Source organism: Motacilla alba, unplaced genomic scaffold, assembly GCF_015832195.1.
Source record: "Motacilla alba alba isolate MOTALB_02 unplaced genomic scaffold, Motacilla_alba_V1.0_pri HiC_scaffold_34, whole genome shotgun sequence".
Classification (NCBI taxonomy): Eukaryota; Metazoa; Chordata; class Aves; order Passeriformes; family Motacillidae; genus Motacilla; species Motacilla alba.
Window position 1 is genome coordinate 1,740,548 of NW_024037436.1, and position 23,123 is coordinate 1,763,670.

Genomic DNA, 23,123 nt, shown 5'->3' on the forward strand with positions numbered 1-23,123 from the left:
CACCTAAAAACACCCAAAAAATGCAAAAAAAATCCGAAAAAATTCAAATTTTTGCCTAAAAACACCCGGAAAAAAACCCCAACAATTCCCAATTTTTTCCTGATTCCGGAATTCCATGAGAATTCCCGGTTTTTGGGGTACCTGGAGGAACTGGACGGTTTTGTCGGGCAGCTTGGTGCCGATGTAGCGCAGCGTGTCCCGCCGGGATCGGAACCCAAAAAACCCCAAAAAAACCCTGAAAAAATCCCAAAAAATCCCAAAAAATCCCTGAAAAATCCCCAAAAAATCCCAAAAAATTCCTTGAAAAATCCCCCCGAAAATCCCGAATAAACCCTGAAAAACAATGGGAAAAAACGGCAAAAAAATTCGGAATTTTCACCTAAAAACACCCAAAAAATGCAAAAAAAATCCGAAAAAATTCAAATTTTCGCCTAAAAACACCCGGAAAAAAGCCCAAAAATTCCAATTTTTTTTTGAATTGTGAAATTCCGTGAGAATTCCCGGTTTTTGGGGTACCTGGAGGAACTGGACGGTTTTGTCGGGCAGCTTGGTGCCGATGTAGCGCAGCGTGTCCCGCCGGGATCGGAACCCAAAAAACCCCAAAAAACCCCTGAAAAAATCCCAAAAAAATCCCAGAAAAATCCCAAAAAAACCCAGAAAAATCCCCAAAAAACCCAGAAAAAATCCCCCAAAAAAACCCAGAAAAAATCCCCAAAAAAACCCCAGAAAAATCCCAAAAAAACCCGGAAAAATCCCAAAAAACCCTGAAAAATCAAAAAAAACCCCAGAAAAATCCCCAAAAAAATCTGGAAAAATCCCAAAAAAACCCAGAAAAATTTCCCCCCAAAAAATCCCAAATAAACCCTGAAAAAGAATGGGAAAAAAGGGCAAAAAAAATCGGAATTTTCACCTAAAAACACCCCAAAAAATGCAAAAAAAACCCGAAAAAATTCAAATTTTCGCCTAAAAACAACCGGAAAAAAACCCCAAAAATTCCAATTTTTTTTGGAATTGTGAAATTCCGTGAGAATTCCTGGTTTTTGGGGGTACCTGCAGGAACTGGACGGTTTTGTCGGGCAGCTTGGTGCCGATGTAGCGCAGCGTGTCCCGCCGGGATCGGAACCCAAAAAACCCCAAAAAACCCCTGAAAAAATCCCAAAAAACCCCAAAAAATCCCAAAAAATCCCGGAAAAATCCCCAAAAAATCCCAAATAAACCCTGAAAAAGAATGGGAAAAAACAGCAAAAAAATCGGAATTTTCACCTAAAAACACCCAAAAAATGCAAAAAAAATCCGAAAAAAATTCAAATTTTCGCCTAAAAACACCCGGAAAAAAGCCCCAAAAATCCCGATTTTTTTTGGAATTGTGAAATTCCGTGAGAATTCCCGGTTTTTGGGGGTACCTGGAGGAACTGGACGGTTTTGTCGGGCAGCTTGGTGCCGATGTAGCGCAGCGTGTCGCGGTGGAATTTGCTCTCCAGGTGCCGCTGGATCTCCTCCTCCTCCAGGCTGCGGAACTTGCACACGGAACACGCGAACTGGATCCTGGAAAACAGGGAAAAATTCCGGGAATTCCGGGAAAAATGGGAATGCTGGGAATGCACACGGAGCAGGCGAACTGGATCCTGGAAAACAGGGAAAAATTCCGGGAATTCCGGGAAAAATGGGAATGCTGGGAATGCACACGGAGCAGGCGAACTGGATCCTGGAAAACACGGAAAAATTCCGGGAATTCCGGGAAAAATGGGAATGCTGGGAATGCACACGGAGCAGGCGAACTGGATCCTGGAAAACAACCGGAAAAATTCCGGGAATTCCGGGAAAAATGGGAATGCTGGGAATGCACACGGAGCAGGCGAACTGGATCCTGGAAAACAGGGAAAAATTCCGGGAATTCCGGGAAAAATGGGAATGCTGGGAATGCACACGGAGCAGGCGAACTGGATCCTGGAAAACAGGGAAAAATTCCGGGAATTCTGGGAAAAATGGGAATGCTGGGAATGCACACGGAGCAGGCGAACTGGATCCTGGAAAACACGGGAAAAATTCCGGGAATTCCGGGAAAAATCAATGGGAATAACGGGAAAAATGGGAAAAATCAATGGGAATTCCGGGGAAAAATGGGAATGCTGGGAATGCACACGGAGCAGGCGAACTGGATCCTGGAAAACAACCGGAAAAATTCCGGGAATTCCGGGAAAAATGGGAATGCTGGGAATGCACACGGAGCAGGCGAACTGGATCCTGGAAAACAGGGAAAAATTCCGGGAATTCCGGGAAAAATCAATGGGAATAACGGGAAAATGGGAATGCTGGGAATGCACACGGAACACGCGAACTGGATCCTGGAAAACACGGAAAAATTCCGGGAATTCCGGGAAAAATGGGAATGCTGGGAATGCACACGGAGCAGGCGAACTGGATCCTGGAAAAACATGGAAAAATTCCGGGAATTCCGGGAAAAATGGGAATGCTGGGAATGCACACGGAGCAGGCGAACTGGATCCTGGAAAACACGGAAAAATTCCGGGAATTCCGGGAAAAATGGGAATGCTGGGAATGCACACGGAGCAGGCGAACTGGATCCTGGAAAAACATGGAAAAATTCCGGGAATTCTGGGAAAAATCAATGGGAATAACGGGAAAAATGGGAATGCTGGGAATGCACACGGAGCAGGCGAACTGGATCCTGGAAAACACGGAAAAATTCCGGGAATTCCGGGAAAAATCAATGGGAATAACGGGAAAATGGGAATGCTGGGAATGCACACGGAGCAGGCGAACTGGATCCTGGAAAAATGGGAAAAATTCCGGGAATTCCGGGAAAAATCAATGGGAATAACGGGAAAAATGGGAAAAATCAATGGGAATTCCGGGAAAAATGGGAATGCTGGGAATGCACACGGAGCAGGTGAACTGGATCCTGGAAAACGGGAAAAATTCCAGGAAAAATCAATAGGAATTCCAGGAAAATGGGAATGCTGGGAATGCACACGGAGCAGGTGAACTGGATCCTGGAAAACATGGAAAAATTCCGGGAATTCTGGGAAAAATGGGAATGCTGGGAATGCACACGGAGCAGGCGAACTGGATCCTGGAAAACAGGGAAAAATTCCGGGAATTCCGGGAAAAATCAATGGGAATAATGGGAAAAATGGGAATGCTGGGAATGCACACGGAGCAGGCGAACTGGATCCTGGAAAACAACCGGAAAAATGGGAATAAATAACAGGAAAATGGGAATGCTGGGAATGCACACGGAGCAGGCGAACCGGATCCTGGAAAAACGGGAATTCCGGGAAAAGCTGCCGGATCTTCCCCCAAAACCACCCGAGGAATTCCCCGAGACTGCCCGAAATTCCCAGGGGAAAAAAAACCCTCCCCGTCATTTCACCAAAATTCCAAAAAAAAATTCCCAAAAAATTCCCAAAAAATTCCCTGAACCCCCCCCGGAATCCCCGGCATTCCCGGAATTCCCGAGCGCACCTGTCCATGGCGCGGTCGCGCATGCGGTCCCTGCGCCGCTGCTTCTCGCGCCGCTTCCGCGCCTCCTCGTCGTCCTCCTCCGATCCTGCGCGAAGCCGGGAGCCCTCAGCCCCGAAGGGAAACCCTCGGCATTCCCACCTTCCCAGATTTTCCCGCCTTTTTTCCCAGATTTTCCCGCCTTTTTTCCCAGATTTTCCCGCCTTTTTTCCCAGGTTTTCCTGCTTTTTTTCCCCATTTTCCCCGCCTTTCTCCCGTTTTTCCCACCTTTTTCCCCATTTTCCCCGCCTTTTTTCCCTGTTTTTCCCACCTTTTTTCCCTGTTTTTCCCGCCTTTTTCCCGTTTTTCCCACCTTTTTCCCGTTTTTCCCGCCTTTTTCCCATTTTTCCCGCCTTTTTCCTCTGTTTTCCCCACCTTTTTCCCAAGTTTTCCTGCTCTTTTCCCTGTTTTCCCCGCCTTTTTTCCCATTTTTCCCGCCTTTTTTTCCCTGTTTTTCCCGCCATTTCCCACGTTTTTCCCGCCTTTTTCCCATTTTTCCCGCCTTTTTTTCCCCGTTTTTCCCGCCATTTCCCATGTTTTTCCCGCCTTTTTCCCATTTTTCCCGCCATTTTCCCTGTTTTTCCTGTCCTTTTCCCATTTTCCCCGCGTTTTCCCCATTTTTCCCGCCTTTTTCCCCGGTTTTTCCCACCTTTTTCCTGCCATTTTTCCCGCCTTTTCCCCCGTTTTTCCCACCATTTTCCCTGCCTTTTTCCCATTTTTCCCGCCTTTTCTTCCACGTTTTTCCCGCCTTTTCTTCCACGTTTTTCCCGCCTTTTTCCCGCCATTTTCCATGTTTTTCCCGCCTGTTTTTCCCGCCTTTTTCCCTGCTTTCCCTGCCTTTTTCCCACCTTTTTTCCTGCCTTTTTTCCCGTTTTTCCCGCCCTTTTCCCATTTTTCCCACCTTTTTTCCCTGTTTTTCCCGCCTTTTTCCCGTTTTTCCCGCCTTTTCCCCATTTTCCCCGCCTTTTCCCCATTTTCCCCGCCTTTTTCCCATTTTTCCCGCCTTTTTCCTCTGTTTTTCCCACCTTTTTCCCAAGTTTTCCTGCTCTTTTCCCTGTTTTCCCCGCCTTTTTTCCCTGTTTTTCCCGCCATTTCCCATGTTTTTCCCGCCTTTTTCCCATTTTTCCTGCCATTTCCCACGTTTTTCCTGCCTTTTACCCGTTTTTCCCGCCTTTCTCCCATTTTTCCCGCCTTTTTTTCCTCGTTTTTCCCGCCATTTCCCACGTTTTTCCCGCCTTTTTCCCATTTTTCCCGCCATTTTCCCTGTTTTTCCTGTCCTTTTCCCGTTTTCCCCGCGTTTTCCCCATTTTTCCCGCCTTTTTCCCCGGTTTTTCCCACCTTTTTCCTGCCATTTTTCCCGCCTTTTTCCCATTTTTCCCGCCTTTTCTTCCACGTTTTTCCCGCCTTTTAACCCCATTTTTCCCGCCTTTTTCCCGCCCTTTTCCCTGTTTTCCTACCCTTTTCCGTTTTTCCCGCCTTTTTTGCCTGTTTTTCCCGCTTTTTTCCCATTTTCCCCGCCATTTCCCCAGGTTTCCCGCCATTTTCCCGTTTTTCCCGCCCTTTTTCTGTCCTTTTCCCACCTTTTTTCCATGTTTTTCCCAGATTTCCCCACTTTTTCCCCCTGTTTTTCCCCATTTCCCCAGCCTTTCTCCCCAGTTTTTCCCATTTTTTTTTCATTTTTCCCGTTTTCCCCCCAATTTTCCCCATTTTCTCTCGGATTTCCTTTCTTTTTCCCCCGGATTTTCCCAAATATTCCAATTTCCCCTCCATTTTCCCACCGTTTTTCCAAGCTTTTCCCCATTTCCCCCGGATTTCCCCATTTTATTCCCTCACTATTTCCCATTTCCACCCCAATTTTCCCCCTATTTTTCCCACATTTTTTCCCATTTTTTTCCCATATTTTTTTCCTGTTTTCCCCCAAATTTTCCCCTTTTTTTTCCCATTTTCCCGGGTTTTCTTTCCCCATTTTCCCAGTTTTTTTCCCCATTTTCCCCTGATTTTCCCCCAGTTTTCCCCCATTCCCAGCAGCTTCTTCCTTCCCGGGATCGTTTGGGATCCACCCCCAAAAAAACCCCCCTCAGGAATTCCTTAAAAACCCCAAAATCCCCCCAAATCAGCAGGAAAAGCCCCCAAAAAAACTGGAAAAAAGGAGGAAAAAATCCCAAATTTTCAGCTTTTGGGATGGGAATCGGAATTTCCGGGAATTCCCACCCCAAATTCCCTAAAATCCACCCCAAAAGCTGGGCAAAACCCTCGGATTTTTGGGGTTTTCCCCCTTCCCGGCGTCAAATTCCCAAAAAAAAGCGGGGGAAAAGCCCAAAATTCCGGGAAATTTCCCCCCAAAATTCCGGAATTCTCGTGGGAAAGGAGAGCCGGGACCTCCTGGGGCAGCAAATCCGGGAGCTCCTGGGGAGAGAAGAAGGAAAGGAATCGTCGGGGTCGGTTTTCCAGGGAATTTTGGGAATTTTCACGGGGTTTTTGGGATATTCCCAAAAAAATCGGGGTTTTCCGGGGAATTCCGAAGGCTGGAAAATTCCCAGAGTTGGGAATTGCAGCCCGGCCCCGCTCAGCCTCTGCCGGCGGCTTCCAGGTGGGAATTATTGCCAAAATTCCCGGAAAAATCCCAAATTTCCCAAAAAAAACCCCCCAAATTCCCAAAAAAATCCCCAAATTCCCAAAAAAATCCCCAAAATCCCAAAAAAAAAACCCCAAATTTCAAAAAAAATCCCAAAATTCCCCCCCAAAAATCCCCAAATTCCCCCCCAAAAATCCCACATTTCCCAAAAAACCCAAAATTCCCAAAAAATCCCAACATTTCCACCCAAAAATCCCAAATTCCCCCCAAAAACCCCAACATTTCCAAAAAAATCCCAAAATTCCCTTAAAAAGTCCCAAAATTCCCCCCAAAATATCCCAAATTTTTCAAAAAAAACCCAAATTCCCCCAGAAAATCTCAAGTTTTCCCAAAAAAACCAAAAAATCCCCCCAAAAATTCCAAATGTTTCCCAAAAAAAACCCCAAATTCCCCCAAAAAACTCCAAAATTTCCCCGAAAATCCCAAAATTCCCGAAAAATATCCCAAAATTCCCTTTAAAAATCCCAAAATTCCCCCCAAAAAATCCCCAAATTCCCAAAAAATCCCAAAATTTCCTTAAGAAAATCCCCAAAATTCCCAAAAAATCCCAGAATTTCCCCAAAAAAAATCCAAAATCCCCCCAAAAAATCCCAAAATTCCCGGCCCAAAATCCCAAATTTTGGTGATTTTGGGGATTTTTTGGGATTTTCCGGGGCCGGGAATCGCTCGGGAGCGGCCGCGGGGTGGGGAATTCCCGGATTTTTGGGGATTTTTTGGGAATTTTTTGGGATTTTTTGGGATTTTTTGGGATTTTTTGGGATTTTCCGGGGCCGGGAATCGCTCGGGAGCAGCCAGAGGGTGGGAAATTCACGGATTTTTGGGATTTTTTGGGATTTTTGGGGATTTTTTGGGATTTTCCGGGGCTGGGAACGGCTCGGGAGCGGCCGCGGGGTGGGGAATTCCAGGATTTTTGGGGATTTTTTTTGGGAATTTTTGGGATTTTTTGGGATTTTTTGGGATTTTTTTGGGATTTTTTGGGATTTTCCGGGGCCGGGAATCGCTCGGGAGCAGCCAGAGGGTGGGAAATTCACGGATTTTTGGGATTTTTTGGGATTTTTGGGGATTTTTTGGGATTTTCCGGAGCTGGGAACGGCTCGGGAGCGGCCGCGGGGTGGGGAATTCCTGGATTTTTTGGGATTTTTTGGGAATTTTTGGGATTTTTTGGGATTTTTGGGGTTTTTTTGGGATTTTCCGGGGCTGGGAACGGCTCGGGAGCGGCCGCGGGGTGGGGAATTCCCGGATTTTTGGGGATTTTTTTGGGAATTTTGGGATTTTTTGGGATTTTTGGGATTTTTCCGGGGCCGGGGATGGCTCAGGACGTGGGGAATTCCCGGATTTTTGGGGATTTTTTGGGATTTTTTGGGATTTTCCGGGGCCGGGAATCACTCGGGAGCAGCCAGAGGGTGGGAAATTCACGGATTTTTGGGATTTTTTGGGATTTTTTGGGATTTTTTTGGATTTTTTGGGATTTTTTGGGATTTTCCGGAGCTGGGAATGGCTCGGGAGCGGCCACGGGGTGGGGAATTCCCGGATTTTTGGGGATTTTTTTGGGATTTTTTGGGATTTTTTGGGATTTTCCGGGGCTGGGAATCGCTCGGGAGCGGCCGGAGGGTGGGGAATTCCTGGATTTTTTTGGATTTTTTGGGATTTTTTGGATTTTCCGGAGCTGGGAATGGCTTGGGAGCGGCCGTGGGCTGGGGAATTCCCGGATTTTTGGGGATTTTTTTTGGGAATTTTGGGATTTTTTGGGATTTTTGGGATTTTTCCGGGGCCGGGGATGGCTCGGGAGGTGGGGAATTCCCGGATTTTGGGGAATTTTGGGAATTCCCGGGATACTCACACCTCTGTCCGCCTCGTCCAAGGATTTCTCCTCGGCCTCCCCCTCGTCCCCTGCGGGAAAACCAAAAATCGGGAATGAGGGGAAGGATTCCGGGAACAGGGAAAAAATTCCAGGGAAAAATGGGAATTCCAGGGGAAAAAATGGGAATTCCAGGGAAAACAGGGAAAATCCTGGGACAAAAATAATGGAAATTCCAGGGGGAAAATGGAAAATCCTGGGAAAATTCAGGGGGAAATTCCAGGAAAAGGGGACAATCCCGGGAAAAATGGGAATTCCAGGGAAAAAATGGGAATTCCAGGGGAAATTCAGGGGGAAATTCCAGGGAAAACAGGGAAAATTCAGGGAAAGGGAAAAAATTCCAGGGAAAATTCAGGGGAAAATTTCAGGGAAAAGGGGAATTCCAGGGAAAAGGGGAATTCCAGGGAAAAATGGGAATTCCAGGAGAAAAAATGGGAATTCCAGAGAAAATTCAGCGGGAAATTCCAGGGAAAATGGGAATTCCAGGAAAAGTCTGGAAATTCCGGAAAAAAAAGCTGGAATTCCCCAGGAATAGGCTGGAAATTCCGGAAAAAAAGCTGGAATTCCAGGAAAAGTCTGGAAATTCCGGAAAAAAGCTGGAATTCTCCAGAAAAGAAGCTGGAATTCCCAGGAAAAGGCTGGAATTGCCAGGAAAAAAGCTGGAATTTCCCAGGAAAAAGGCTGGAAATTCAGGAAAAAAGCTGGAATTCTCCAGAAAAAAAAGGCTGGAATTCCCAGGAAATGTCTGGAAATTCAGGAAAAAGCTGGAATTTCCCAGGAAATGGCTGGAATTTGCAGGAAAAAAGCTGGAATTCCCCAGGAAAAGGCTAAAATTTCCCAGGAAATGGCTGGAAATTCAGGAAAAAAGCTGGAATTCCCCAGGAATAGGCTGGAAATTCAGGAAAAAAGCTGGAATTTCCCAGGAAAAAGGCTGGAATTCCCAGGAAAAAGGCTGGAATTCCCAGGAAAAAGGCTGGAAATTCAGGAAAAAAGCTGGAAATTCAGGAAAAAAGCTGGAAATTCATGAAAAAAGCTGGAATTTGCAGGAAAAAAGCTGGAATTTCCCAGGAAAAAGGCTGGAATTTCCCAGGAAAAAGGCTGGAAATTCAGGAAGAAAGCTGGAAATTCAGGAAAAAGCTGGAAATTCCCAGGAAATGGCTGGAATTCCCAGGAATAGGCTGGAAATTCAGGAAAAATCTGGAATTCCCAGGAATAGGCTGGAATTCCCCAGGAAAAAGGCTGGAAATTCAGGAAAAAAAATGGAAATTCCCAGGAAATGGCTGGAAATTCAGGAAAAAGCTGGAATTCCCCAGGAATAAGCTGAGAAATTCAGGAAAAAAGCTGGAATTCCCCAGAAAAGAGGCTGGAAATTCAGGAAAAAAGCTGGAATTTCCCAGGAATAGGCTAGAATTGCCAGGAAAAGGCTGGAAATTCCGGAAAAAAGCTGGATTTCCCCAAGAATAGGCTGGAATTCCCAGAAAAAAAGGCTTGAATTCCCAGGAAAAAAGCTGGAAATTCAGGAAAAAAGCTGGAAATTCCCAGGAAATGGCTGGAATTTGCAGGAAAAAAGCTGGAATTCCCCAGGAAAAGGCTAGAATTTCCCAGGAAATGGCTGGAAATTCAGGAAAAAAGCTGGAAATTCCCAGGAAATGGCTGGAATTTGCAGGAAAAAAGCTGGAATTCCCCAGGAAAAGGCTAAAATTTCCCAGGAAATGGCTGGAAATTCAGGAAAAAGCTGGAAATTCAGGAAAAAGCTGGAATTTCCCAGGAAAAAGGCTGGGATTCCCAGGAAAAAGGCTGGAAATTCAGGAAAAAAGCTGGAAATTCATGAAAAAAGCTGGAATTTGCAGGAAAAAAGCTGGAATTCCCCAGGAAAAGGCTAAAATTTCCCAGGAAATGGCTGGAAATTCAGGAAAAAAGCTGGAATTTCCCAGGAAAAAGGTTGGAAATTCAGGAAAAAAGCTGGAATTTCCCAGGAAAAAGGCTGGAAATTCAGGAAAAAAGCTGGAAATTCCCAGAAAAGAGCCTGGTGATTCAGGAAAAAAGCTGGAATTCCCAGGAAAAGGCTGGAAATTCAGGAAAAAAGCTGGAATTTCCCAGGAAAAAGGCTGGAATTCCCCAGGCATAGGCTGGAAATTCAGGAAAAAAGCTGGAAATTCATGAAAAAAGCTGGAATTTGCAGGAAAAAAGCTGGAATTCCCCAGGAAAAGGCTAAAATTTCCCAGGAAATGGCTGGAAATTCAGGAAAAAAGCTGCAATTTCCCAGGAAAAAGGCTGGAAATTCAGGAAAAAGCTGGAAATTCCCAGGAAATGGCTGGAATTCCCAGGAAAGAGGCGGGAAGCGGCGGGAGCCGCGGTACCGTGCTCGGAGTCGCTGTCGCTGCGGGCGTTCTTGGGCTCCTCGCTGCTCCCGTTCCCGTTCCCGTTCCCGTTCCCGTTGCCGTTCCCGTTCCCGGGCTCGTTCCCGTCGTCGTTGCCGTCGTCGCCGGGCTCGTTGCCGTCGTTGTTCCCGGAGCGTTTCCGTTTGCGGGGCCCCTCGGGCTCCCAGCGCCCCCCGGAGCGAGCGCGGAGCCCCCGGCGCCGGCCCTGGGACCCCCGGGGAACGGGAGAGGATCAGCGGGGACACGGGAACCGCGGGGAAAGAACGGGAGAAGAACGGGAGAAGAACGGGAAAACGGGGCGGGAATGGCGGGAAAAGAACGGGAAAAGAACGGGAAAAGAACGGGAAAACAACGGGAAAAGAACGGGAAAAGGGAGCGGGAAAAGAACGGAAAAAGAACGGGAAAAGAACGGGAAAAGAACGGGAAAAGAACGGGAAAACAACGGGAAAAGGGGGCGGGAAAAGAACGGGAAAACAACGGGAAAACAACGGGAAAACAACGGGAAAAGGGGGCGGGAATGGCGGGAAAAGAACGGGAAAAGAACAGGAAAAGAACGGGAAAAGAACAGGAAAAGGGAGCGGGAAAAGAACGGGAAAAGAACGGGAAAAGAACGGGAAAAGGGGGCGGGAATGGCAGGAAAAGAACGGGAAAAGGGAGCGGGAATGGCGGCAAAAGGGAGTGGGAATGACGGGAAAAGAATAGGAAAAGAACGGGAAAAGGGAGCGGGAATGGCGGGAAAAGAATGGGAAAGGAACGGGAAAAGGGAGCGGGAATGGTGGGAAAAGAACGGGAAAACAGCAGGAAAAGAACGGGAAAACAGCGGGAAAACATCGGGAAAAGGGAGCGGGAATGGCGGGAAAAGAACAGGAAAAGAACGGGAAAAGAACAGGAAAAGGGAGTGGGAATGGCGGGAAAAGAACGAGAAAAGAACAGGAAAAAAATGGGAAAAGAACGGGAAAAGAACGGGAAAAGGGGGCGGGAATGGCGGGAAAAGGGAGCGGGAATGGCGGGAAAAGAACGGGAAAAGGGAGCAGGAAAAGAACGGGAAAAGAACGGGAAAAGGGAGCGGGAATGGCGGGAAAACAACGGGAAAATGGGGCGGGAATGGCGGGAAAAGAACAGGAAAAGAACGGGAAATGGGGGCGGGAAAACAAGGGGAAACAGCGGGAAAAGAACGGGAAAAGGGGGCGGGAATGGAGGGAAAACAACGGGAAAACAGCAGGAAAAGAACGGGAAAAGAACGGGAAAAGGGAGTGGGGATGGCGGGAAAACAACGGGAAAAGGAGTAGGAATGGCGGGAAAAGAACGGGAAAAGGGAGTGGGAATGGTGGGAAAACAAGGGGAAAACGATGGGAAAACGATGGGAAAACAATGGGAAAAGGGGGCGGGAATGGCGGGAAAACAACGGGAAAAGAATGGGAAAAGGGAGTGGGAATGGCGGGAAAAGAACGGGAAAACAGCAGGAAAAGAACAGGAAAAGGGAGTGGGAATGGCGGGAAAAGAACGGGAAAAGAACAGGAAAAGGGAGTGGGAATGGCGGGAAAAGAACGGGAAAAGAACAGGAAAAAATGGGAAAAGAACGGGAAAAGAACGGGAAAAGAAGGGGAAAAGGGGGTGGGAATGGCGGGAAAAGGGAGCGGGAATGGCGGGAAAAGAACGGGAAAAGGGAGCAGGAAAAGAACGGGAAAAGAACGGGAAAAGAACGGGAAAAGAACGGGAAAAGAACGGGAAAAGGGGGTGGGAATGGTGGGAAAAGGGAGCGGGAATGGCGGGAAAAGAACGGGAAAAGGGAGCAGGAAAAGAACGGGAAAAGAACGGGAAAAGAACGGGAAAAGGGAGCGGGAATGGCGGGAAAAGAACGGGAAAAGAACGGGAAATGGGGGCGGGAAAACAAGGGGAAACAGCGGGAAAAGAACGGGAAAAGGGGGCGGGAATGGAGGGAAAACAACGGGAAAACAGCAGGAAAAGAACGGGAAAAGAACGGGAAAAGGGAGTGGGGATGGCGGGAAAACAACGGGAAAAGGAGTAGGAATGGCGGGAAAAGAACGGGAAAAGGGAGTGGGAATGGTGGGAAAACAAGGGGAAAACGATGGGAAAACAATGGGAAAAGGGGGCGGGAATGGCGGGAAAACAACGGGAAAAGAATGGGAAAAGGGAGCGGGAATGGCGGGAAAACAAGGGGAAACAGCGGGAAAAGAACGGGAAAAGAACGGGAAAAGAATGGGAACGGGAAAAGAACGGGAAAACAGCGGGAAAAGGGAGTGGGAATGGCGGGAAAAGGGAGCAGGGAACAGCGGGAAAACAACGGGAAAACAACGGGAAAACAACAGGAAAAGGGAGTGGGAATGGCGGGAAAAGAATGGGAAAAGGAGCAGGAATGGCGGGAAAAAGTGGGGGAAAGTGGGGAAAGGTGGGGAAAGAGTGGGGAAAAGTGGGAAAGAAGTGGGGAAAAGTGGGGAAAATCGGGAAAGAAGTGGGGAAAAGTAGGGAAAAGTGGGAAAAAGTGGGAAAGAAGTGGGAAAAAGCGGGGAAAAAGTGGGAAAAAGTGGAAAAAAGTGGAAAAAAGTGGAAAAAAATTGGGAAAGAAGTGGGGGTGAAGCAGGCAAGCGCGAGAGCAGCAGGACTCACGGGGTGCAGGCCGTTCCAGGGCAGCGCTCCCATCCTGTCCCTCCTCCTGAGGCCGAAGGCGCCGCGGCCCAGGCCCAGCTCGCCGGGGAACTCGGGGGGGAACTCGGGGAACTCGGGGTACTCGGGGTACTCGGGGTAGTCCCCGGGGAACTCGGGGTACTCCAGGGGCCGGGAGAAGAGCGAGGGCGGCGGCCGGGAGCCGCGGCCGGCCGGGAAGCGCGGCTCGCTCCAGCGCGGCGCCCCCGGGAACGGCTCCGGCGGCCGCCGGCCCCGCGGCGCGCCGCGGCCCCGCGAGGAGCCCCCCGAGCCCCGCGGCGGCCCCGCGGAGGGGTCCCCGACGGGGACGAAGGGGTCCCCCCGAGAGGAGAAGGGATCCTCCCGCTCCGAGCCCCCCCGGAAGGGATCCCGAGAGTCCCGCGAGGAGAAGGCGCCCAAGGAGTCGAAGCGGAAGGAGCTGGGAAAAAAACGGGGGGGAAAAATGGGATTAGGGATTGGGATGGCTTCTTATCCCGGAAAAGTGGGATTAGGGATTGGGATGGCTTCTTATCCCGGAAAAATGGGATTAGGGATTGGGATGGCTTCTTATCCCGGAAAAATGGGATTAGGGATTGGGATGGCTTCTTATCCCAGAAAAATGGGATTAGGGATTGGGATGGCTTCTTATCCAGGAAAAATGGGATTAGGGATTGGGATGGCTTCTTATCCAGGAAAAATGGGATTAGGGATTGGGATGGCTTCTTATCCCGGAAAAATGGGAGAAAATTGGGATTAGGGATTGGGATGGCTTTTTATCCGGGAAAAATGGGAATAAAATGGAAATAGGGATTGGGATGCCTTCTTATCCGGGTAAAATGGGAATGAAATGGGATTAGGGATTGGGATGGCTTCTTATCCGGGAAAAATGGGAATGAAATCAGGGTTAGAGCTGGAAAAAAATGGGATTAGGCATGGGGATCCCTTCTTATCCTGGAAAAATGGGAATGAAATGGGATTAGGGATTGGGATCCCTTCTTATCCTGGAAAAATGGGAATGAAATAGGATTAGGGATTGGGATCAGGGCTGAGATCCCTTTTTATCCTGGAAAAATGGGAATAAAATGGGATTAGGGCTGGGATCCCTTTTTATCCGGAAAAATGGGAATAAAATGGGATTAGGGCTGGGATCCCTTTTTATCCTGGAAAAATGGGAATAAAATCAGGATTGAGGCTGGAATTTTGGCACAAACAACCAAAAACCGACCCCAAACTCCAGGAATTACCGGGAAAGGGAGGCAATTTGGGCTAATTAGGGCTAATGAGGGCTAATGAGGGATCCTCGGGGATGAACTGCCACCTGTGGTGCTGCTCGGGGCCGGGGCTGCCCTCCTTGGCCAGCAGCTCCAGGCTCTGCTTGGGCTGGGCTGCTTCTAAACCCTCTCCCAATCCCAAAATCCCCCAAAATTCCCCAAAACCCCCCAAAATTCCCTTTAAAAACCCTTCAATTTTCCCAGAAAAATCCCAAAATTCCCTACAATTCCCTCAAAACCCGGGAACTTTTCCAGAAAAATCCCAACATTTGAGATTCAACCTCTCCCAACCACTCCAAACCCCGGGAAAACAGCGGAATTTTGGGAATAAACCTCAAAACGCGACCCCAAACTCCAGGAACTACCGGGAAAGGGAGGGAATTTGGGCTAATTAGGGCTAATGAGGGCTAATGAGGGATCCTGGGGGATCCGGATCTGCCACCTGTGGTGCTGCTCGGGGCCGGGGCTGCCCTCCTTGGCCAGCAGGTCGAGGCGCTGGTTGATCTTGGCGATGATGGAGTCGGGGTTGGGCGCGGGCGCCTCGGCCGACGATCCCAGCGCCGAGCCCTGGCCGAAGGCGGAGCCCGAGCCGAAGGTGGATCCCGATCCCGAGCCGAAGGTGGATCCCGATCCCGAGCCGAAGGCGGCTCCAGATCCCGAGCCGAAGGTGGATCCCGATCCCGAGCCAAACGTGGATCCCGATCCCGAGCCAAAAGTGGAGCCCGATCCCGAGCCGAAGGTGGATCCCGATCCTGACCCAAAGGCGGCTCCGGATCCCGATCCGAAGGTGGATCCAGCAGATCCTGAGCCAAAGGCGGTCCCAGATCCTGAGCCAAAGGTGGATCCAGTGGATCCCGATCCAAAAGCGGTCCCAGATCCTGATCCAAAGGCAGTCCCAGATCCTGATCCAAAGGTGGCTCCAGATCCCGATCCAAAAGTGGCTCCAGACCCCGATCCAAAGGTGGCTCCAGATCCCGATCCAAAAGCGGCTCCAGATCCTGATCCAAAGGCGGCTCCAGACCCCGATCCAAAGGCGGCTCCAGATCCCGAGGCAAAGGTGGCTCCAGACCCCGATCCGAAGGCAGTCCCAGACCCCGATCCGAAGGCGGCTCCCGATCCCGATCCGAAGGCGGCTCCGGATCCCGAAGCGAAGCTAGGTGCGCCGGATCCCGATCCGAAGGCGGCTCCCGGGCCGAAGGCGGCCGCGGGGCCGAAGGCGGCCGCGGGGCCCATCCCCAGCGCGGCGCCGCCGGAGCCCTCGGCGCCCCCCAGCCCCAGCTCGGCCTTGGGGCCCTCCCAGGAGCCGCCCGGCGCCGCCCCGGCCCCGAAGCTGAAGGAGGCGCCCGCCGGGGCCGAGCTCTGCGCCGGGTAGAACTCGTAACCCTCGTAGCCTGGGGAGCAATTAATCAATTAGTTAATTAGCGTGTTAATTAGAGAGTCATTGAGGGGGGAATTGAGGAGGTACAGGGGGGGAGCCCAGCAGGAAAGGCCCAGGGATGATTCCAAGGGGATTTGGGGGGTGTAGAACTCGTAACCCTCACAGCCTGGGGAGCAATTAGTGAATTAATTAATCAGTTAATTAATTAGGGGCTCGTTAAGGGGGGAATTGAGGAGGCACGGGGGGAGCCCAGCAGGAAAGGCCCCGGGAGGATTCCAAGGGAAAAATATTCCAAGGGGATTTGGGGGGTGCAGAACTCGTAACCCTCGCAGCCTGGGGAGCAAGGGGTTAATTAGTTAGTTAATTAATTAATTAGAGGGTCATTAAGGGGGGAATTGAGGAGGTACAGGGGGGGAGCCCAGCAGGAAAGGCCCCGGGAGGATTCCAAGGGAAAAATATTCCAGGGGGATTTGGGGAGTGTAGAACTCGTAACCCTCGCAGCCTGGGGAGCAAGGGGTTAATTAGTTAGTTAATTAATTAATTAATTAATTTGAGGAAAATGGGGGGGAAATTGGGGGAAATGGGGGGAAATTTGAGAAAAATGGGGGGAAATGGGGAAAACTTGGGGGAAAATGGGGGAAAACTGAGAAAAATGGGGGGAAATGGGGGAAAATTTGAGGGAAATGGGCGAAAATGGGTGGAAATGGGGAAAAATGGGGAAAAATGGGGGGAAATTGGGGGAAAATGGGGGGGAAATTTGAGGAAAATGGGGGAATTGGTGGAAATGGGGGAAAATTGAGGAAAATTTGAGAAAAATGGGGGGAAATTTGAGGAAAATGGGGGAAAATTTGAGGAAAATGGGGGGGAAATGGGGGAAAATGGGGGAAAAATGGGGGGAAATGGGGGAAAATTTGAGGAAAATGGGGAAAAATGGGGGAAATTTGAGGAAAATTTGAGAAAAATGGGGGGGACTTGGGGGAAATGGGGAAAATATAGGAAAATTTGAGGAAAGTGGGGGAAAATTTGAGAAAAACGGGGGGAAAATGGGGGAAATTTGAGGAAAATGGGGAAAAATGGGGGGAAATTGGGGGGGAAATGGGGGAAAATTTGAGGAAAATGGGGAAAATTTGAGGAAAATGGGGGGAAATGGGGGAAAATGGGCGAAAAGAGGCAAATTTGTGAATTTCCAGATCCCCGAGGACGCTGAGCCCTCACCCACCTTGCCAGCTGCTCGCGTTGGTGCCGTAGGAGCCTGGAAAAAACGGGAAAAATGGGAATTTTGGATGGCAAACCGCTGGAATTTGGGGTGGTTGGGGTCTGGGAAGGGATTTGGGGTGGAACGGGAAGGGGCTGGGATTGGGGGGATTGGATGGGAAAGGGATTTGGGAGAGGGATGGGGAGGGAAGGGGGAAAGGGAAAAAAGGGTGGGGAAATGGGGAAAAGGGGAAGGGAAAGAGGAGAAATATGGGAAAAAAGGGGGAAAAGGGGGGAAATGGGAGAAAAATGGGAGGGAAAGAGGAGAAAATGGGAAAAAAAGGGGGGGAAAGGGAAGAAAATGGGAGAAAATTGGAATAAAATGGGAGAAAATGGGAGAAAAAAGGACATAAAATGGGGGGAAATTGGAGAAGAAGGGAATAAAATGGGAGAAAAAGGGAATGGGAGAAAAATGGGAATAAAATGGGAGAAAAACTGGAGAAAAAGGGAATAAAATGGGAGAAAAAAGGGAATAAAATGGGAGAAAAAAGGGAATAAAATGGGAGAAAAATGGGAATAAAATGGGAGAAAAATGGGGGGAAATGGGGGAGAAAAAAGAGAGAAAAAGGGAATAAAGTGGGAGAAAAAGGGAGGAAAAAATGGGAAAAATGAGAGGGAAATGGGGGGGAATGGGAAGAAAAATGGGGAGAAAATGGGAGAAAAATTGGAATAAAATGGGAGAAAAATGGGGGGGAAGGGGGAGAAAAAAGGAGGAAATGGGAGAAAAAATGAATAAAATGGGAGAAAAATGGAGGAAAAATGGGGAAAATGAGAGGGAAACGGGGAGGGGAATGGGAAGAAAAATGGGGAGAAAATGGGGGAAAAATTGGAATAAAATGGGAGAAAAATGGAGGAAAAATGGGGAAAATGAGAGGGAAATGGGGAGGGGAATGGGAAGAAAAATGGGGAGAAAATGGGGGAAAAATGGGAATAAAATGGGAGAAAATGGGGGGAAAGGGGGAGAAAAATGGGAGAAAAAAATGGAGGAAAAATGGGGAAAATGAGAGGGAAATGGGAAGAAAAATGGGGAGAAAATGGGGGAAATGGGGGGAAAATGGGGGGAAATGGGGAAAAAGAAAGAATAAAATGGGGGAAAAGGGGGAAAAGGGGAAAAGGGGAAGGAAAATGAGGGGAAAAAGGCAAAGTTGGGAAAAGTTGGGAGAAGCTCACTCACCCTGGGTGCCCGTGGCCCCGGTGCTCCAGGCGCCGTAGCCTGGGGAAAGGGAGCAGCTGTCAGCGGGGAAGGGAGAATTCCCACTGTTCCTGGGCACAATCCCAAAATCCAGCCTGATCCCAAACCCTGCCCTAAAAACCAGCCCTGATCCTAAACCCTGCCCTAAAATCCAGCCCTGATCCCAAACCCTGTCCCTAAAATCCAGCCCTAAAATCCAGCCCTGATCCTAAACCCTGCCCCTAAAATCCAGCCCTGGTCCTGAAATCCAGCCCTGATCCTAAACCCTGTCCCTAAAATCCAGCCCTGATCCCAAAATCCAGCCTGATCCCAAACCCTGCCCTAAAAACCAGCCCTGGTCCCGAAATCCAGCCCTGATCCTAAACCCTGCCCTAAAAACCAGCCCTGATCCTAAACCCTGTCCCTAAAATCCAGCCCTAAAATCCAGCCCTGATCCTAAACCCTGCCCCTAAAAACCAGCCCTGGTCCTAAACCCTGTCCCTAAAATCCAGCCCTGGTCCCGAAATCCAGCCCTGATCCCAAACCCTGCCGTAAAATCCAGCCCTGGTCCCAAAATCCAGCTTGATCCCAAACCCTGCCCTAAAAACCAGCCCTGATCCCAAATCCAGCCCCTAAAATCCAGCCCTGATCCTGAACCCTGCCCCTAAAATCCAGCCCTGGTCCTAAACCCTGCCCCTTAAATCCTGCCCTGATCCCAAATCCAGCTCTAAAATCCAGCCCTGATCCCAAAATCCAGCCCTGATCCCAAATCCAGCCGTAAAATCCAGCCCTGATCCCAAATCCAGCTCTAAAATCCAGCCCTGATCCCAAATCCAGCCATAAAATCCAGCCCTGATCCCAAATCCAGCCCTAAAACCCAGCCCTGATCCAAAATCCAGCCCTGATCCCAAAATCCAGCCCTAAACCCAAAATCCAGCCCTGATCCCAAATCCAGCCCCAAAATCCAGCCCTGATCCCAAATCCAGCCCCAAAATCCAGCCCTGATCCAAAATCCAGCCCTAAAATCCAGCCCTGAAATCTCAGGGGATCTGGGGGAAATTCCAGAGAGATCCTGAGGGGATCCAGGGGAAATTCCAGAGAGATCCTGAGGGGATCCGGGGGAAATTCCAGAGATATCCTGAGGGGATCCGGGGGAAATTCCAGAGATATCCTGAGGGGATCCAGGGGAAATTCCAGAGAGAGCCTGAGGGGATCCGGGGGAAATCCCAGAGGGATCCTGAGGGGATCCGGGGGAAATCCCAGAGGGATCCTGAGGGGATCCGGGGGAAATTCCAGAGGGATCCTGAGGGGATCCGGGGGAAATCCCAGAGAGATCCTGACAGGATCCAGAGAATTCCAGAGAGATCCTGAGGGGATCTGGGGGAAATCCCAGAGATATCCTGAGGGGATCCGGGGGAAATTCCAGAGAGATCCTGAGGGGATCCGGGGGAAATTCCAGAGGGATCCTGAGGGGATCCAGGGGAAATTCCAGAGAGATCCTGAGGGGATCCAGGGGAAATTCCAGAGAGATCCTGAGGGGATCCAGGGGAAATTCCAGAGAGATCCTGAGGGGATCCGGGGGAAATTCCAGAGATCCTGACAGGATCCAGGGAATTCCAGAGAGATCTTGAGGGGATCCGGGGGAAATCCCAGAGGGATCCTGACAGGATCCAGGGAATTCCCAGGGGGAATCCCGAGGGGATCCAGGGGAGATTCCAGGGGGAAACCTCAGGGGAATTTCCAGGGGGATCCTGAGGCAATCCAGGAGAATTTGTGAAGGGATCCAGAAGAGATCCAGGAGAATTTCTAGAGGGGATCCAGTGGAATTTCCAGGACAGATCCCGAGGGGATCCAGTGGAATTTCCAGGGGGAATCCCGAGGGGATCCAGGGGGAAGCCTGAGGGGATCCAGTGGAATTTCATGGGGAAATCACGAGGGGATCCAGGGGGAATCCTGAGGGGATCCAGTGGAATTTCCAGGGGGAATCCTGAGGGGATCCAGGGGAATTTCATGGGGGAATCCTGAGTGGATCCAGGGGGAATCCTGAGGGGATCCAGTGGAATTTCCAGGGGGAATCCCGAGGGGATCCAGGGGAATTCCCAGGGAGAATCCCGAGGGGATCCCGCGGAATTTCCAGGGGGAATCCCGCGGAATTTCCAGGGGGAATCCTGAGGAGATCCTAAGGGGATTCCAGGAGGGAATTTCCAGGGCAGATCCAGAGGCCGATCCAAGGGGGATCCCCCTGAGGAGGGGACAGGGACGCCCTCAGGAGGGGCCACGGAACGTCCTGAGGCGGGCAAAGGACCCCCGGGAAGGGGACACGGGACACCCCTTGGTGTCACCATGGCTGGGACGGGCCAGGACGAGGGAAACTGAGGCACAGCGCCGGGGGCGGGGCCGCGGCCGCCATTTTGTGTCGTCTTCAGAAATGGGCCCGGCGCCATTTCCGCCCCCCCCGTCCCGCTCAGGGCACGACCCCCCCCACACAGCCAATCAGCGCCGCCCTAGCGGTGAGTGACGTGGCGCTCAGCCAATCAGAGGCACCGGCGCCTCACTGAGAGGCGGGCGCTGCGCTTCCCGCTGTGGCGGAGCCCCCCCCGGCACCCGCCGGTAACGGAGCCGGTGCCGAGGCAGCGACGGGAAGGAGCCACCGACACCCCGGAGGAGCGGCAGCAGCGCGGAGCCGCCCCGCCCGGTACTTACCGCCGTATCCCGGCTCCATCGTCGCCGCCGCCGTCCGGCGCCGCCGCCGCCGCCGCTTCCCCGCCCGCCTCTGCCGCCTGCGCACGCGCGGCACCGCCCGCCTCCCGTTTGGCCCCGCCCACGACACTTCTGATTGGTTGGCCTCCTCAGAGGCGCGGCCAGCCCCAGCTCCTATTGGTCAGGCTGGTTCCCGCCCTCGATCTGATTGGTGGAGGCTCTTCCTTCCTGAGGGCAGGGCGTGCCAATCACAGGCGTTCTGGCTCCTGATTGGACGGCGCCGCAGGATACGCCCCTCGCCGGCGGTGAGGGGAGGAGGGGCCGCCATGGAGTCCCCGGGGCCGGGAGCGGAGCGGCCCCGGAGCGAACCCGGAACGGGCCCGGCCAGGCCCCGAACCGGCCCGCGAAATGGCCCCGGAGCGGCCCCGAAATGGCCCCGGAGCGGCCCCTCCCAGTGACAATGTCCCCAGTGCCTCACAGTGAGTGTTAGTGACAGCGTCCCCAAATCCCCTCAGGGACGCCGGATCCCCCCAAAGTGTTCCAAAATCCCCTCAAAGTGTTCCCAAATCCCCTCAAAATGTACCCAAATCACCTCAAAATGTACCCAAATCACCTCAGGCATGCTGGATCCCCTCAAAGTGTTCGCAGATCCCCTCAAAATGTACCCAAATCACCTCAGAGTCCCCAAATCCCCTCAGGGACCCCGGATCCCCTCAAAAGTGTTTGCAAATCCCCTCAAAATGCACTCAAAGCCCCTCAAAGTGTTCCCAAATCCCCTCAAACTGTACCCAAATCACTTCAGGGTCCTCAAATCCCCTCACAGTGTCCCCAAACCCCCCCAAAATGTCCCCAGATGATCCCCCAAATCCCAGAGTGTTCAGGGTCCCCAGATCTCCTCCAAATGTCCCCAATTCCCTTGGTCCAGCCCTCTTCCCATCATTTTCTACATCCCATTTCCATCATTTCTCCTTTTTTTTTCACCCCTTTCCCATTCCTGAAGGAATTCTCCCATTCCTGAAGGAATTCTCCCAATCCTGGCAGGATTTTTCCCATTCCTGGCAGGAATTCCCCATTCCAGAAGGAATTCTCCCATTCCAGAAGGAATTCTCCCAATCCTGGCAGGATTTTTCCCATTTTTGGCTGGAATTCCCCCATTCCCGGCAGGAATTTCCCCATTCCCGGCAGGAATTTCCCCAATCCCGGCAGGAATTTCCCCAATCCCGGCAGGAATTTCCCCAATCCCGGCAGGAATTCCCCAATCCCGGCAGGAATTCCCCCATTCCCGGCAGGAATTTCCCCATTCCTGAAGGAATTTTTCCACTCCTGGCAGGAATTTCCCCATTCCTGGCAGGAATTTCCCCATTCCTGGCAGGAATTCCCCATTCCTGAAGGAATTCTCCCATTCCTGAAGGAATTCTCCCAATCCTGGCAGGATTTTTCCCATTCCCCGCAGGAATCCCCCAATCCTGGCAGGATTTTTCCCATTTTTGGCTGGAATTCCCCCATTCCCGGCAGGAATTTCCCCATTCCCGGCAGGAATTTCCCCATTCCAGAAGGAATTTCCCCATTCCTAGCAGGAATTTTCCCATTTTTGGCCAGAATTCTCCCATTCCTGGCAGGAATTTCCCCATTCCCGGCAGGATTTTCCCCATTCCTGAAGGAATTTTTCCACTCCTGGCAGGAATTTCCCCATTTTTGGCAGGAATTTCCCCATTCCTGGCAGGAATTTCCCCATTCCTGGCAGAAATTCTCCCATTCCTGAAGGAATTCTCCCAATCCTGGCAGGATTTTTCCCATTTTTGGCCGGAATTCCCCCATTCCCGGCAGGAATTCCCCCATTCCCGGCAGGAATTCCCCCATTCCCGGCAGGAATTTCCCCAATCCCGGCAGGAATTTCCCCATTCCCGGCAGGAATTCCCCCATTCCCGGCAGGAATTCCCCAATCCCGGCAGGAATTCCCCCATTCCCGGCAGGAATTTCCCCATTCCAGAAGGAATTTCCCCAATCCCGGCAAGAATTTCCCCAATCCCAGCAGGAATTTCCCCATTCCAGAAGGAATTTCCCCATTCCCAGCAGGATTTTTCCCATTTTTGGCCAGAATTCCCCCATTCCCGGCAGGAATTCTCCCATTCCTGAAGGAATTCTCCCATTCCTGAAGGAATTCTCCCAATCCTGGCAGGATTTTTCCCATTCCCCGCAGGAATCCCCCATTCCTGGCAGGATTTTTCCCATTTTTGGCTGGAATTCCCCCATTCCCGGCAGGAATTTCCCCATTCCCGGCAGGAATTCCCCCATTCCCGGCAGGAATTT

General features: G+C 50.8%; 1 protein-coding gene across 1 annotated transcript; it reads right to left on the reverse strand.

Moving 5' to 3' along the window:
• Positions 1-1,260: 1,260 nt before the first annotated feature.
• Positions 1,261-20,870, reverse strand: LOC119696566 (A-kinase anchor protein 8-like). The gene is made up of 9 exons (XM_038126311.1): positions 20,817-20,870; positions 18,117-18,155; positions 16,908-16,940; positions 14,753-15,701; positions 13,025-13,478; positions 10,376-10,601; positions 8,000-8,047; positions 3,487-3,571; positions 1,261-1,545 (listed from the first exon to the last, which is right to left on the reverse strand). The coding sequence occupies exons 1-9, from the start codon at positions 20,833-20,835 to the stop codon at positions 1,317-1,319; spliced, it is 2,082 nt and encodes a 693-aa protein (XP_037982239.1). The 5' UTR covers positions 20,836-20,870; the 3' UTR covers positions 1,261-1,316.
• Between the last annotated feature and the right edge of the window lie 2,253 nt (positions 20,871-23,123).